The 12,548-nt window shown below is 57.3% G+C and overlaps 1 protein-coding gene across 1 annotated transcript in view; it reads right to left on the minus strand.

Moving 5' to 3' along the window:
- Positions 1 to 3,481: 3,481 nt before the first annotated feature.
- LRRC4B (leucine rich repeat containing 4B) overlaps positions 3,482 to 12,548 on the minus strand; it is a 14,099-nt gene continuing 5,032 nt past the window's right edge. Inside the window, 2 exon segments of the mRNA XM_065044428.1 lie at positions 3,482 to 8,792; positions 8,794 to 10,225. Coding sequence (XP_064900500.1) covers positions 8,214 to 8,792; positions 8,794 to 10,225 — 2,011 coding nt within the window. The 3' untranslated portion in view covers positions 3,482 to 8,213.

Genomic DNA, 12,548 nt, shown 5'->3' on the forward strand with positions numbered 1-12,548 from the left:
CAGTCTCTCCTCAGTCTCTCCTCAGTCTCTCCTCAGTCTCCTCAGTCTCTCCTCAGTCTCCTCAGTCTCTCCTCAGTCTCTCCTCAGTCTCTCGTCAGCGTCCTCAGTCTCCTCAGTCTCTTCTCAGCCTCCTCAGTCTCTCCTCAGTCTCTCCTCAGTCTTCTCAGTCTCTCCTCAGTCTCTCCTCAGTCTCTTCTCAGTCTCCTCAGTCTCTCCTCAGTCTCTTCTCAGTCTCCTCAGTCTCTCCTCAGTCTCTCCTCAGTCTCTCCTCAGTCTCCTCAGTCTCTCCTCAGTCTCCTCAGTCTCTCCTCAGTCTCCTCTCAGTCTCTCCTCAGTCTCTCCTCAGTCTCCTCAGTCTCTCCTCAGTCTCCTCTCAGTCTCTCCTCAGTCTCTCCTCAATCTCTCCTCAGTCTCCTCAGTCTCTCCTCAGTCTCTCCTCAATCTCTCCTCAGTCTCCTCAGTCTCTCCTCAGTCTCTCCTCAGTCTCCTCAGTCTCTCCTCAGTCTCCTCAGTCTCTCCTCAGTCTCTCCTCAATCTCTCCTCAGTCTCCTCAGTCTTCTCAGTCTCTCCTCAGTCTTCTCAGTCTCTCCTCAGTCCCTCCTCAGTCTTCTCAATCTCTCCTCAGTCTCCTCAGTCTCTCCTCAGTCTCTCCTCAGTCTCTCCTCAGTCTCCTCAGTCTCTCCTCAGCCTCCTCAGTCTCTCCTCAGTCTCCTCAGTCTCTCCTCAGTCTCTCCTCAGCCTCCTCAGTCTCTCCTCAGTCTCTCCTCAGCCTCCTCAGTCTCTCCTCAGTCCCTCCTCAGTCTTCTCAGTCTCTCCTCAGTCTCTCCTCAGTCTCCTCTCAGTCTCTCCTCAGTCTCTCCTCAGTCTCTCCTCAGTCTCCTCAGTCTCTCCTCAGTCTCCTCTCAGTCTCTCCTCAGTCTCTCCTCAGTCTCTCCTCAGTCTCTCCTCAGTCTCCTCAGTCTCTCCTCAGTCTCCTCAGTCTCTCCTCAGTCTCTCCTCAGTCTCTCCTCAGTCTCCTCAGTCCCTCCTCAGTCTCCTCAGTCTCTCCTCAGTCTCTCCTCAGTCTCTCCTCAATCTCTCCTCAGTCTCTCCTCAGTCTCCTCAGTCTCTCCTCAGTCTCTCCTCAGTCTCCTCAGTCTCTCCTCAGTCTCTCCTCAGTCTCTCCTCAGTCTCTCCTCAGTCTCCTCAGTCTCTCCTCAGTCTTCTCAGTCTCTCCTCAGTCTCTCCTCAGTCTCTCCTCAGTCTCCTCAGTCTCTCCTCAGTCTCTCCTCAGTCTCTCCTCAGTCTCCTCAGTCCCTCCTCAGTCTCCTCAGTCTCTCCTCAGTCTCTCCTCAGTCTCCTCAGTCTCTCCTCAGTCTCCTCAGTCTCTCCTCAGTCTCTCCTCAGTCTCTCCCCAGTCTCTCCTCAGTCCCTCCTCAGTCTCTCCTCAGTCTCTCCTCAGTCTCTCCTCAGTCTCTCCTCAGTCTCTCCTCAGTCTCCTCAGTCTCTCCTCAGTCTCTCCTCAGTCTCTCCTCAGTCTCTCCTCAGTCTCCTCAGTCTCTCCTCAGTCTTCTCAGTCTCTCCTCAGTCTCTCCTCAGTCTCTCCCCAGTCTCTCCTCAGTCTCCTCAGTCTCCTCAGTCCCTCCTCAGTCCCTCCTCAGTCTCTCCTCAGTCTCTCCTCAGTCTCTCCTCAGTCTCCTCAGTCTCTCCTCAGTCTCCTCAGTCTCTCCTCAGTCTCTCCTCAGTCTCTCCTCAGTCTCTCGTCAGCGTCCTCAGTCTCCTCAGTCTCTTCTCAGCCTCCTCAGTCTCTCCTCAGTCTCTCCTCAGTCTTCTCAGTCTCTCCTCAGTCTCTCCTCAGTCTCTTCTCAGTCTCCTCAGTCTCTCCTCAGTCTCCTCAGTCTCCTCAGTCTCTCCTCAGTCTCTCCTCAGTCTCTTCTCAGTCTCCTCAGTCTCTCCTCAGTCTCTTCTCAGTCTCCTCAGTCTCTCCTCAGTCTCTCCTCAGTCTCCTCAGTCTCTCCTCAGTCTCCTCAGTCTCTCCTCAGTCTCTCCTCAGTCTCCTCAGTCTCTCCTCAGTCTCTCCTCAGTCTCCTCAGTCTCTCCTCAGTCTCCCCAGTCTCTCCTCAGTCTCTCCTCAGTTTCCTCAGTCTCTCCTCAGTCTCCTCAGTCTTCTCAGTCTCTCCTCAGTCTCTCCTCAGTCTCCTCAGTCTCCTCAGTCTCTCCTCAGTCTTCTCAGTCTCTCCTCAGTCTCCTCAGTCTCCTCAGTCTCCTCAGTCTCTCCTCAGTCTCTCCTCAGTTTCCTCAGTCTCTCCTCAGCCTCCTCAGTCTCTCCTCAGTTTCCTCAGTCTCTCCTCAGTCTGCTCAGTCTCTCCATATTCCTCAGTGTCCTCTTGGCTCTCCCGATTCCCCCATTGACCTGCTCCCATTACCTCATCCTGTGTCCATCTGTCCATCTGGCGCTGCGTTGTCCATGGCGGGATCCCTCAGGGACCAATATGGGGGTCAAGATCACCTCAGGGCTCAAAACGGCGCCAGAATCACCTCAGAAAATGGCGCCAAATCACCTCAGGGCTCAAAATGGCGCCAAATCACCTCAGGGCTCAAAATGGCGCCAGAATCACCTCAGAAAATGGCGCCAAATCACCTCAGGGCTCAAAATGGTGCCAGAATCACCTCAGCGTCAAAATGGCGCCAGAATCACCTCAGAAAATGGCGCCAGAATCACCTCAGGGCTCAAAATGGCGCCAAATCACCTCAGGGCTCAAAATGGCACCAGAATCACCTCAGAAAATGGCGCCAAATCACCTCAGGGATCAAAATGGCGCCAGAATCACCTCAGGGATCAAAATGGCGCCTGAATCACCTCAGGGCTCAAAATGGCGCCAAATCACCTCAGGGCTCAAAATGGCACCAGAATCACCTCAGAAAATGGCGCCAAATCACCTCAGGGCTCAAAATGGCACCAGAATCACCTCAGAAAATGGCGCCAAATCACCTCAGGGCTCAAAATGGCACCAGAATCACCTCAGAAAATGGCGCCAAATCACCTCAGGGCTCAAAATGGCGCCAAATCACCTCAGAAAATGGCGCCAGAATCACCTCAGGGATCAAAATGGCGCCAAATCACCTCAGGGCTCAAAATGGCGCCAGAATCACCTCAGGGTTTAAAATGGCACCAGAATCACCTCAGAAAATGGCGCCAAATCACCTCAGGGCTCAAAATGGCGCCAGAATCACCTCAGAAAATGGCGCCAAATCACCTCAGGGCTCAAAATGGCACCAGAATCACCTCAGAAAATGGCGCCAAATCACCTCAAGGCCCAAAATGGCGCCAGAATCACCTCAGGGATCAAAATGGCGCCAGAATCACCTCAGAAAATGGCGCCAAATCATCTCAGGGCTCAAAATGGCGCCAGAATCACCTCAGAAATTGGCGCCAAAACCCCCTCAGGGCTCAATATGGCTCCCAAGCCCGCCCCTCCCCCATCACGTGGGCCCGTCGGGGGTTGGAAACCCCGTGATGGATTTTTATTAAAATAGGAAAGTGTTGGCGGCACCGATTAAAAAATCCCCCCCCCTCCCCCACCCCCCCCCACCCCGCTCCCCACCCCCACCCCTGGGGACCCGGGCGGGGGAGGGGCTGGGGGGGGGGAGGGGCGGAGGAGGCAGCGCGGGGGGCGGGGGGGGAGGGGAGGGCACGAGGGTGTTGCACGAGGGCCGCGCGTCTCGTGCTCGCACGGGGGCGCTGTTGTGAGTCCTTGCACGAGTGAGTCCTTGCACAATTGAGTCCTTCCTTGCACAAGTGAGTCCGTCCTTGCACAAGTGAGTCCGTCCTTGCACGAGTGAGTCTGTCCTTGCACGAGTGAGTCCTTGCACGAGTCCTTCCTTGCACAAGTGAGTCCGTCCTTGCACAAGTGAGTCCGTCCTTGCACTAGTGAGTCCGTCCTTGCACGAGTGCGACCTTGCACGAGTCCTTCCTTGCACAATTGCGTCCATCCTTGCACAAGGTGAGTCCGTCCTTGCACAACTGAGTCCTTCCTTGCACAAGTGAGTCCTTCCTTGCACAACTGAGTCCGTCCTTGCACAAGTGAGTCCGTCCTTGCACAAGTGAGTCCTTCCTTGCACAACTGAGTCCTTCCTTGCACAAGTGAGTCTGTCCTTGCACAAGTGAGTCCTTCCTTGCACAAGTGAGTCCATCTTTGCACAAGTGAGTCCGTCCTTGCACAAGTGAGTCCGTCCTTGCACAAGTGAGTCCTTGCACGAGTCCTTTGTTGCACGAGTCTTGTGTTGCACGAGTCCTTCCTTGCACAATTGAGTCCTTCCTTGCACAAGTGAGTCCATCTTTGCACAAGTGAGTCCTTCCTTGCACAAGTGAGTCTGTCCTTGCACAAGTGAGTCCTTCCTTGCACTAGTGAGTCCGTCCTTGCACGAGTGAGACCTTGCACAAGTCCTTCCTTGCACAATTGAGTCCTTCCTTGCACAAGTGAGTCCATCTTTGCACAACTGAGTCCTTCCTTGCACAAGTTGAGTCCTTCCTTGCACAAGTGAGTCCGTCCTTGCACAACTGAGTCCTTGCACGAGTCCTTTGTTGCACGAGTCTTGTGTTGCACGAGTCCTTCCTTGCACAAGTGAGTCCGTCCTTGCACAAGTGAGTCCTTCCTTGCACACTGTGCGTTGCACGTGTCTTGTGTTGCACGCTGTGCCTTGCACAAGTCCATCCTTGCACAACTGAGTCCTTCCTTGCACAAGTGAGTCCGTCCTTGCACAACTGAGTCCGTCCTCACACAACTGAGTCCTTCCTTGCACAACTGAGTCCGTCCTTGCACAAGTGAGTCCTTCCTTGCACAATTGAGTCCTTCCTTGCACAACTGAGTCCGTCCTTGCACGAGTCCTTTGTTGCACAAGTCCTTCCTTGCACGTTGTGCGTTGCACGAGTCCTTCATTGCACGCCATGCATTGCACAAGTCTTGTGTTGCACACTCACTGTGCATTGCACGAGTCCTTCCTTCCACGAGTGACTCCGTCCTTGCACAAGTGAGTCCTTCCTTGCACACTGTGCGTTGCATGTGTCTTGTGTTGCACGCTGTGCGTTGCACAAGTCCATCCTTGCACAACTGAGTCCTTCCTTGCACAACTGAGTCCTTCCTTGCACAAGTGAATCCGTCCTTGCACAACTGAGTCCATCCTTGCACAACTGAGTCCGTCCTTGCACGAGTCCTTTGTTGCACAAGTCCTTCCTTGCACGTTGTGCGTTGCACGAGTCCTTCATTGTAAGCCATGCTTTGCACAAGTCTTGTGTTGCACACTCACTGTGCATTGCACGAGTCCTTCCTTGCACGAGTGACTCCGTCCTTGCACAAGTGAGTCCTTCCTTGCACAACTGAGTCCGTCCTTGCACGAGTCCTTTGTTGCACAAGTCCTTCCTTGCACGTTGTGCGTTGCACGAGTCCTTCATTGCACGAGTGACTCCGTCCTTGCACAAGTGAGTCCTTCCTTGCACACTGTGCGTTGCACGTGTCTTATGTTGCACGCTGTGCGTTGCACAAGTCCATCCTTGCACAACTGAGTCCTTCCTTGCACAAGTGAGTCCGTCCTTGCACAACTGAGTCCGTCCTTGCACGAGTCCTTTGTTGCACAAGTCCTTCCTTGCACGTTGTGCGTTGCACGAGTCCTTCATTGCACGAGTGAGTCCTTCCTTGCACAAGTGAGTCCTTCCTTGCACAAGTCCTTCCTTGCACGTTGTGCGTTGCACGAGTCCTTCATTGTACGCCGTGCATTGCACAAGTCCTTCCTTTCACAGTGTGCATTGCACAAGTCTAGTGTTGCACAACCACCCTGTGCATTACATTAGTCCTCCCTTGCACACTGTGCATTGCACGAGTCCTCCCTTGCACACTGTGCATTGCACAAGTCCCTCCTCACACCACGTGCGTTGCACGAGTCTTGTGTTGCACCCCATGCATTGCACGAGTCTTTCCTTGCACACTGACCATTGCACGAGTCTCTCCTTGCACCCCATGCATTGCACAAGTCTCATGCTGCACCACCCTGTGCATTGCACGAGCCCTTTCTTGCACACTGTGCATTGCACAAGTCTCATGTCACACTACTCCACGTGTCACACAACTCCTTCCTTGCACCCCGTGCATTGCACAAGTCCTGTGTTGCACACTGTGCATTGCACGAGTCCTTCCTTGTGCACGGTGCATTGCACGAGTCCCTCCTTTCACACTGTGCATTGCACGAGTCTCTCCTTGCACACTGTGCATTGCACAAGTCTCATGTTGCACCACCCCGTGCATTGCACGAGTCCTTCCTTGCACACTGTGCATTGCACGAGTCCTCCCTTGTGCACGGTGCATTGCACAAGTCCCTCCTTTCACATTGTGCATTGCACAAGTCCTACCTTGCACCCCATTCATTGCACAAGTCTCTACTTGCACACTGTGCATTGCACGAGTCCTTCCTTGTGCACAGTGCATTGCACAAGTCCCTCCTTTCACACTGTGCCTTGCACGAGTCCCTCCTTGCACCCCGTGCATTGCACAAGTCTAGTGTTGCACACCGCACATAACACGAGTCCTCCCTTGTGCACAGTGCATTGCACGAGTCTCTCCTTGCACACTGTGCATTGCACAAGTCTAGTGTTGCACACTGTGCATTACACGAGTCCTCCCTTGTGCACAGTGCATTGCACGAGTCCCTCCTTGCGCATTGTGCATTGCACGAGTCCTTCTTTGCACCCTGTGCATTGCACAAGTCCTGTGTTGCACACTGTGCATTGCACAAGTCTCATGTTGCACCACCCTGTGCATTGCACAAGTCTCTCCTTGCACACTGTGCATTGCACAAGTCTCTCCTTGCACATTGTGCATTGCACAAGTCCCTCCTTTCACATTGTGCATTGCACAAGTCTAGTGTTGCACACTGTGCATTGCACGAGTCCTCCCTTGTGCACAGTGCATTGCACGAGTCCTGTGTTGCACCCCGTGCATTGCACAAGTCTCTCCTTGCGCATTGTGCATTGCACGAGTCCCCCCTTGCACACTGTGCCTTGCACACGAGTCTTGTGTTGCACCACCCCATGCATTGCACAAGTCTCTCCTTGCACCCCGTGCATTGCACAAGTCTCTCCTTGCACACTGCACATTACACGAGTCCTCCCTTGTGCACAGTGCATTGCACAAGTCCTTCCTCACACCCTGTGCATTGCACAAGTCTCTCCTTGCACACTGTGCATTGCACAAGTCCTGTGTTGCACCCTGTGCATTGCACAAGTCTCTCCTTGCACACTGTGCATTGCACAAGTCCTGTGTTGCATACTGTGCATTGCACAAGTCCTCCCTTGCACACTGTGCCTTGCACGAGTCCCTCCTTGCACCCCGTGCATTGCACAAGTCTAGTGTTGCACACCGCACATAACACGAGTCCTCCCTTGTGCACAGTGCATTGCACGAGTCCCTCCTTGCACACTGTGCATTGCACGAGTCTCTCCTTGCACACTGTGCATTGCACAAGTCTAGTGTTGCACACTGTGCATTGCACGAGTCCTTCCTTGTGCACGGTGCATTGCACGAGTCCCTCCTCGCACACTGTGCATTGCACGAGTCCCTCCTTGCACACTGTGCATTGCACAAGTCCTGTGTTGCACACTGTGCATTGCACGAGTCCATCCTTGCACACTGTGCCTTGCACAAGTCCTTCCTTGCACACTGTGCATTGCACAAGTCCTTCCTTGCACACTGTGCATTGCACAAGTCCTTCCTTACACACTGTGCATTGCACAAGTCTCGTGTCACACCCCGTGCATTGCACAAGTCCTGTGTTGCACACTGTGCATCGCACAAGTCTCTCCTTGCACACTGTGCATTGCACGAGTCCCTCCTTGCACCCCGTGCATTGCACAAGTCTAGTGTTGCACACCGCGCATAACACGAGTCCTCCCTTGTGCACAGTGCATTGCACGAGTCCTTCCTCACACCCCGTGCATTGCACAAGTCCTGTGTTGCACACTGTGCATTGCACAAGTCTCTCCTTTCACATTGTGCATTGCACGAGTCCTCCCTTGCACACTGTGCCTTGCACGAGTCCCCCCTCCCGCCCCGTGCATCGCACAAGCCTCGCGTCGCACAACCACCCCGTGCGCCGCACGCCCCTCGCACCCCCCCCACCCCCACCCCCACCCCCACCCCCACCCATACCCCCGTTTCCCCCCTCCCCCCCAGCAGGAGGCGCCGTCAGATCTGCGTCTCCTGCACGTTCTCCTTGGACGGGCTCTTGAAGAGCAGCGGTTCGTGCACCGAGTTGAGCAGCGGGTTCTTGCCCATCCCCCCTGCACCGCCGCTCTTGCTGTAATGCGCCGCCAACGCCGCGTACCGGTCCAGCTGCTCCCTCTCCAACGCCGGCAACGCCAACCGGTTGTTGTCACCGGTACCGCCGCCTGTACCTCCACCACCACCGCCACCACCACCACCACCACCCAACTCATCCTCCACGTTGACGATCTCCACGGCGCGCGCCGGGCCGCCGCGGTGCTTGTGGCGCTGGTGTTGCTTGCGGAGCTTGTAGAACGCCACCAGCATCACGGCCGCCATGAAGGTGATGGCCACGAAACAACCGATGATGATCTTGGTGGTCTTCAACACGTCGTCCAGGTCTTGAAGCCCCGCCCCCCCCGCCGCCGCCGCCGCCGCCGTGATGGCCACCGTGAAGGGCCGCCCGGTAGCCCGCGTGGCCGGCGGCGGCGCCGCCGTGGAGCCGCCCACCCAAGCCACGGTGGGCGCCGGCGGTGTTTGCGCCGCCGTGTCGTCACCCCCCGGCGTCCATGGTCTCCACCGTGACCGTGGTGAAGTAGGTATACCCCGTAGCGGCGGCGGCGGCGGCGGCCGCGGCGGCGGCGTCGGCGGCGGAGACGTTGAGCGTGGCGGACGCCGTGGTGTTGCCGGCGGCGTTGGTGACCATACAGGTGTACTGGCCGGTGTCTTGCACGGTGACGTTGGTGAAGTTGAGCGTGCCGTCGTGCAGCACCGAGATGCGCACGCGGTACGAGCCGTGCGTCATCAGCGTGCCGTTGGGCGTCAACCAGTTGACCGACGTCATGGCCGTGCCCGTGCGGCACTTGAGCTCCGCCGCCATCCCCTCGGTGACGTTCAGGTCGGCCGGCGGCTCCACGATCACCGGCGCGTAACAGGTGAAATGCCCCGGTTCCAACTCGCCCAGGTAACGCCCCCGCAGCGCCGGCGGCGCGTGGCACCGCGCGCAGCAGCTCGTGTTGCTCGGCACCGTCTCCCTCAACCACCAACTCAACCACAGCACGTCGCAATCGCACCGCCAAGGGTTATGGTGGAGGTGGACCCGCTCCAAACGGTGTAGCGGCGCGAACAGGTCGTGCGGGAGCGACGCCAGCTCGTTGTGCGCCAGGTTGAGCTCCTCCAGCGCCTTGAGGTCGTCGAAGGCGTTGCGCTCCACCGCCGCCACGCGCGCGTGCATCAACCATAACTTCCGGAGGCTCCCCAAACCTTGGAAGGACCCCGGGCGAACGCGGCCCAAGCGGTTCCCCGATAGCTCCAGTTCCTCCAGCCGCACCAACGCCGTCAAATTGGGGATCTCCTTGAGGTTACACATGCCCAAGTTGAGATAGCGGAGGTTGACCAACCCTTCGAACGCCGCCTCCGAGATGTACTCAAGGCGCTTGAGCTCGCCCAAGTCCAAGCGCCTCAGCGAGGGCACCCGATTGAACGCATAGGAGGGGATGCTCTCGATGGGGTTGTTGCGCAACCACAACTCGCGGAGCTTGGAGAGATACTCGAACGCTTGCGTCGGGACCGTGGTCAAGCGGTTGTCGAACAGCTCGAGGGTGTTGAGGTTGGGGAGCCCGTTGAAGGCGCCCACCTCGACTTTGCGGACCAGATTGCGGCTGAGCTGGAGGATCTCGAGGTGGCGAAGGTGCTTGAAGGTGTCGGTGCGGATGACCTGGATGTGGTTCTCCTGGAGGTTGAGGTAGCGGGTGTTGATGGAGATGCTGGAGGGGACCTCGAGGAGGTCGCGGCGGGTGCAGATGACGCGGCTGGCTTGGTTGCTGCAGGAACAGGCGGCCGGGCAAGATGGCGGAGGCGCCGCCGGGGCCGGCGCGGGGAGGAGGAGGAGGAGGAGGAGGAGGAGGAGGAGGAAGAGCGGAGGGGGAGGCGGGAGAGGCCTATGCGGAGCGGCCATGGCGGACGGGCATCGCCGGTCAGGGACGCGGGAGGCGCTGCGGGGAGAGAGGGGTTAGAGGGGGTGGGGTATAGGGGGTGGGGTATAGGGGTGGGATATTGGGGGTGGGATATAGGGGGTGGGGTATAGGGGTGGGATATGGGGGTGGGATATGGGGGTGGGATATGGGGGTGGGATATAGGGGTGGGGTATAGGGGGGTGGGGTATAGGGGTGGGGTATAGGGGGTGGGATATGGGGGTGGGATATGGGGGTGGGATATAGCGGGTGGGATATGGGGGTGGGATATGGGGGTGGGATATAGGGGTGGGGTATAGGGGTGGGGTATAGGGGGTGGGATATAGGGGGTGGGGTATAGGGGGTGGGATATAGGGGTGGGGTATAGGGGTGGGATATAGGGGTGGGGTATAGGGGTGGGGTATAGGGGTGGGATATGGGGGTGGGATATGGGGGTGGGATATGGGGTGGGATATAGGGGTGGGATATGGGAGGGTGGGATATAGGGGGTGGGATATGGGGTGGGATATAGGGGGTGGGATATAGGGGGTGGGATATAGGGGTGGGATATAGGGGTGGGGTATAGGGGTGGGGTATAGGGGTGGGGTATAGGGGTGGGATATAGGGATGGATATAGGGGGTGGGATATAGGGGTGGGATATAGGGGGTGGGATATAGGGGTGGGGTATAGGGGTGGGATATAGGGGTGGGATATAGGGGTGGGATATAGGGGTGGGATATAGGGGTGCGATATAGGGGGTGGGGTATAGGGGTGGGGTATAGGGGGTGGGATATAGGGGTGGGATATAGGGGTGGGATATAGGGGGTGGGATATAGGGGTGGGATATGGGGGTGGGATATAGGGGTGGGGTATAGGGGTGGGATATAGGGGTGGGGTATAGGGGTGGGATATAGGGGTGGGATATAGGGGTGGGTATGGGGTGGGATATGGGGGGTGGGATATAGGGGTGGGATATAGGGGGTGGGATATAAGGGTGGGATATAGGGGGTGGGATATGGGGGTGGGATATAGGGGTGGGATATAGGGGTGGGATATGGGGGTGGGATATAGGGGTGGGGATATAGGGGTGGGATATAGGGGTGGGATATAGGGGTGGGATATGGGGGTGGGATATGGGGGTGGGATATAGGGGTGGGATATAGGGGTGGGATATGGGGGTGGGATATGGGGGGTGGGATATAGGGGTGGGATATGGGGGTGGGATATAGGGGTGGGATATAGGGGGTGGGATATAGGGGGTGGGATATAGGGGTGGGATATAGGGGTGGATATAGGGGTGGGATATAGGGGGTGAGATATAGGGGTGGGATATAGGGGTGGGATATAGGGGGTGGGATATAGGGGGTGGGGGGTGGGGAATGGGGATGTGGGAGGTATGGGGACAATGGGGACATGGGGATATGGGGATAGAGGGACATGGGGACAGGGGGATATGGGGACAGGGGGACATGGGGATATGGGGACAGGAAGACATGGGGACAGGAGGACATGGGATATGGGGACATGGGGACATAGGGACAGGGGGATATGGGGATATGGGGACAGAGGGACAGGGGGGATATGTGGGATATGGGGACGTGGGGACAGGGGGATGTGGGACATGGGGATATAGGGACAGGGGGATATAGGGGATATGGGAGATATGGGGGACATGGGGACAATGGGGACATGGGGACATGGGGGATGTGGGATATAGGGATATAGGAACGGGAGACAGGGGACATGAGGACGGGGGGGATATGGGGATATGGGGACAGGGGGATATGGGGACAGGGGGACGTGGGGTGTGGGGACAGGGGGACATGGGGACAGGGCGGGATATGGGACAGGGGGACATGGGGATATGGGGGACATGGGATATGGGGTGTGGGGTATGTGGGATATGGGACAGGGGGACAAGGGGGGTGGGGAATGGGGTGACACAGGAACATGGGGATATGGGGGGGAGGGGGTCACCTGCACCCCCCGTGTGACCCCCACCCCCCCCCCCCCAGTACAACCCCTGCACCCCCGTGTGCACACGCGTGTGAACCCCCCAGCACAATGCAATGGGGACAATGGGGACAATGGGGGCAATGGGGGCAATGGGGACATTGGGGGTAATGGGGGGCAATGGGGGTAATAGGGACAATGTGGGACAATGGGGGCAATGGGGGACAATGGGGGTGCCGGGGGACAATGGGGGTAATGGGGATGATGGGTGCAATGGGGCATGGGGGCAATGGGGTGCAGTGGGGTGCAATGAGGACAATGGGGGCAATGGGGACAATGGGTTCAATGGGGTGCAATGGGGAACAATGGGGTGCAATGGGGGTGCAATGGGGGCAATGGGTGATGCAAAAG

This window comes from Columba livia, chromosome 39 (assembly GCF_036013475.1).
Source record: "Columba livia isolate bColLiv1 breed racing homer chromosome 39, bColLiv1.pat.W.v2, whole genome shotgun sequence".
NCBI lineage: Eukaryota > Metazoa > Chordata > Aves > Columbiformes > Columbidae > Columba > Columba livia.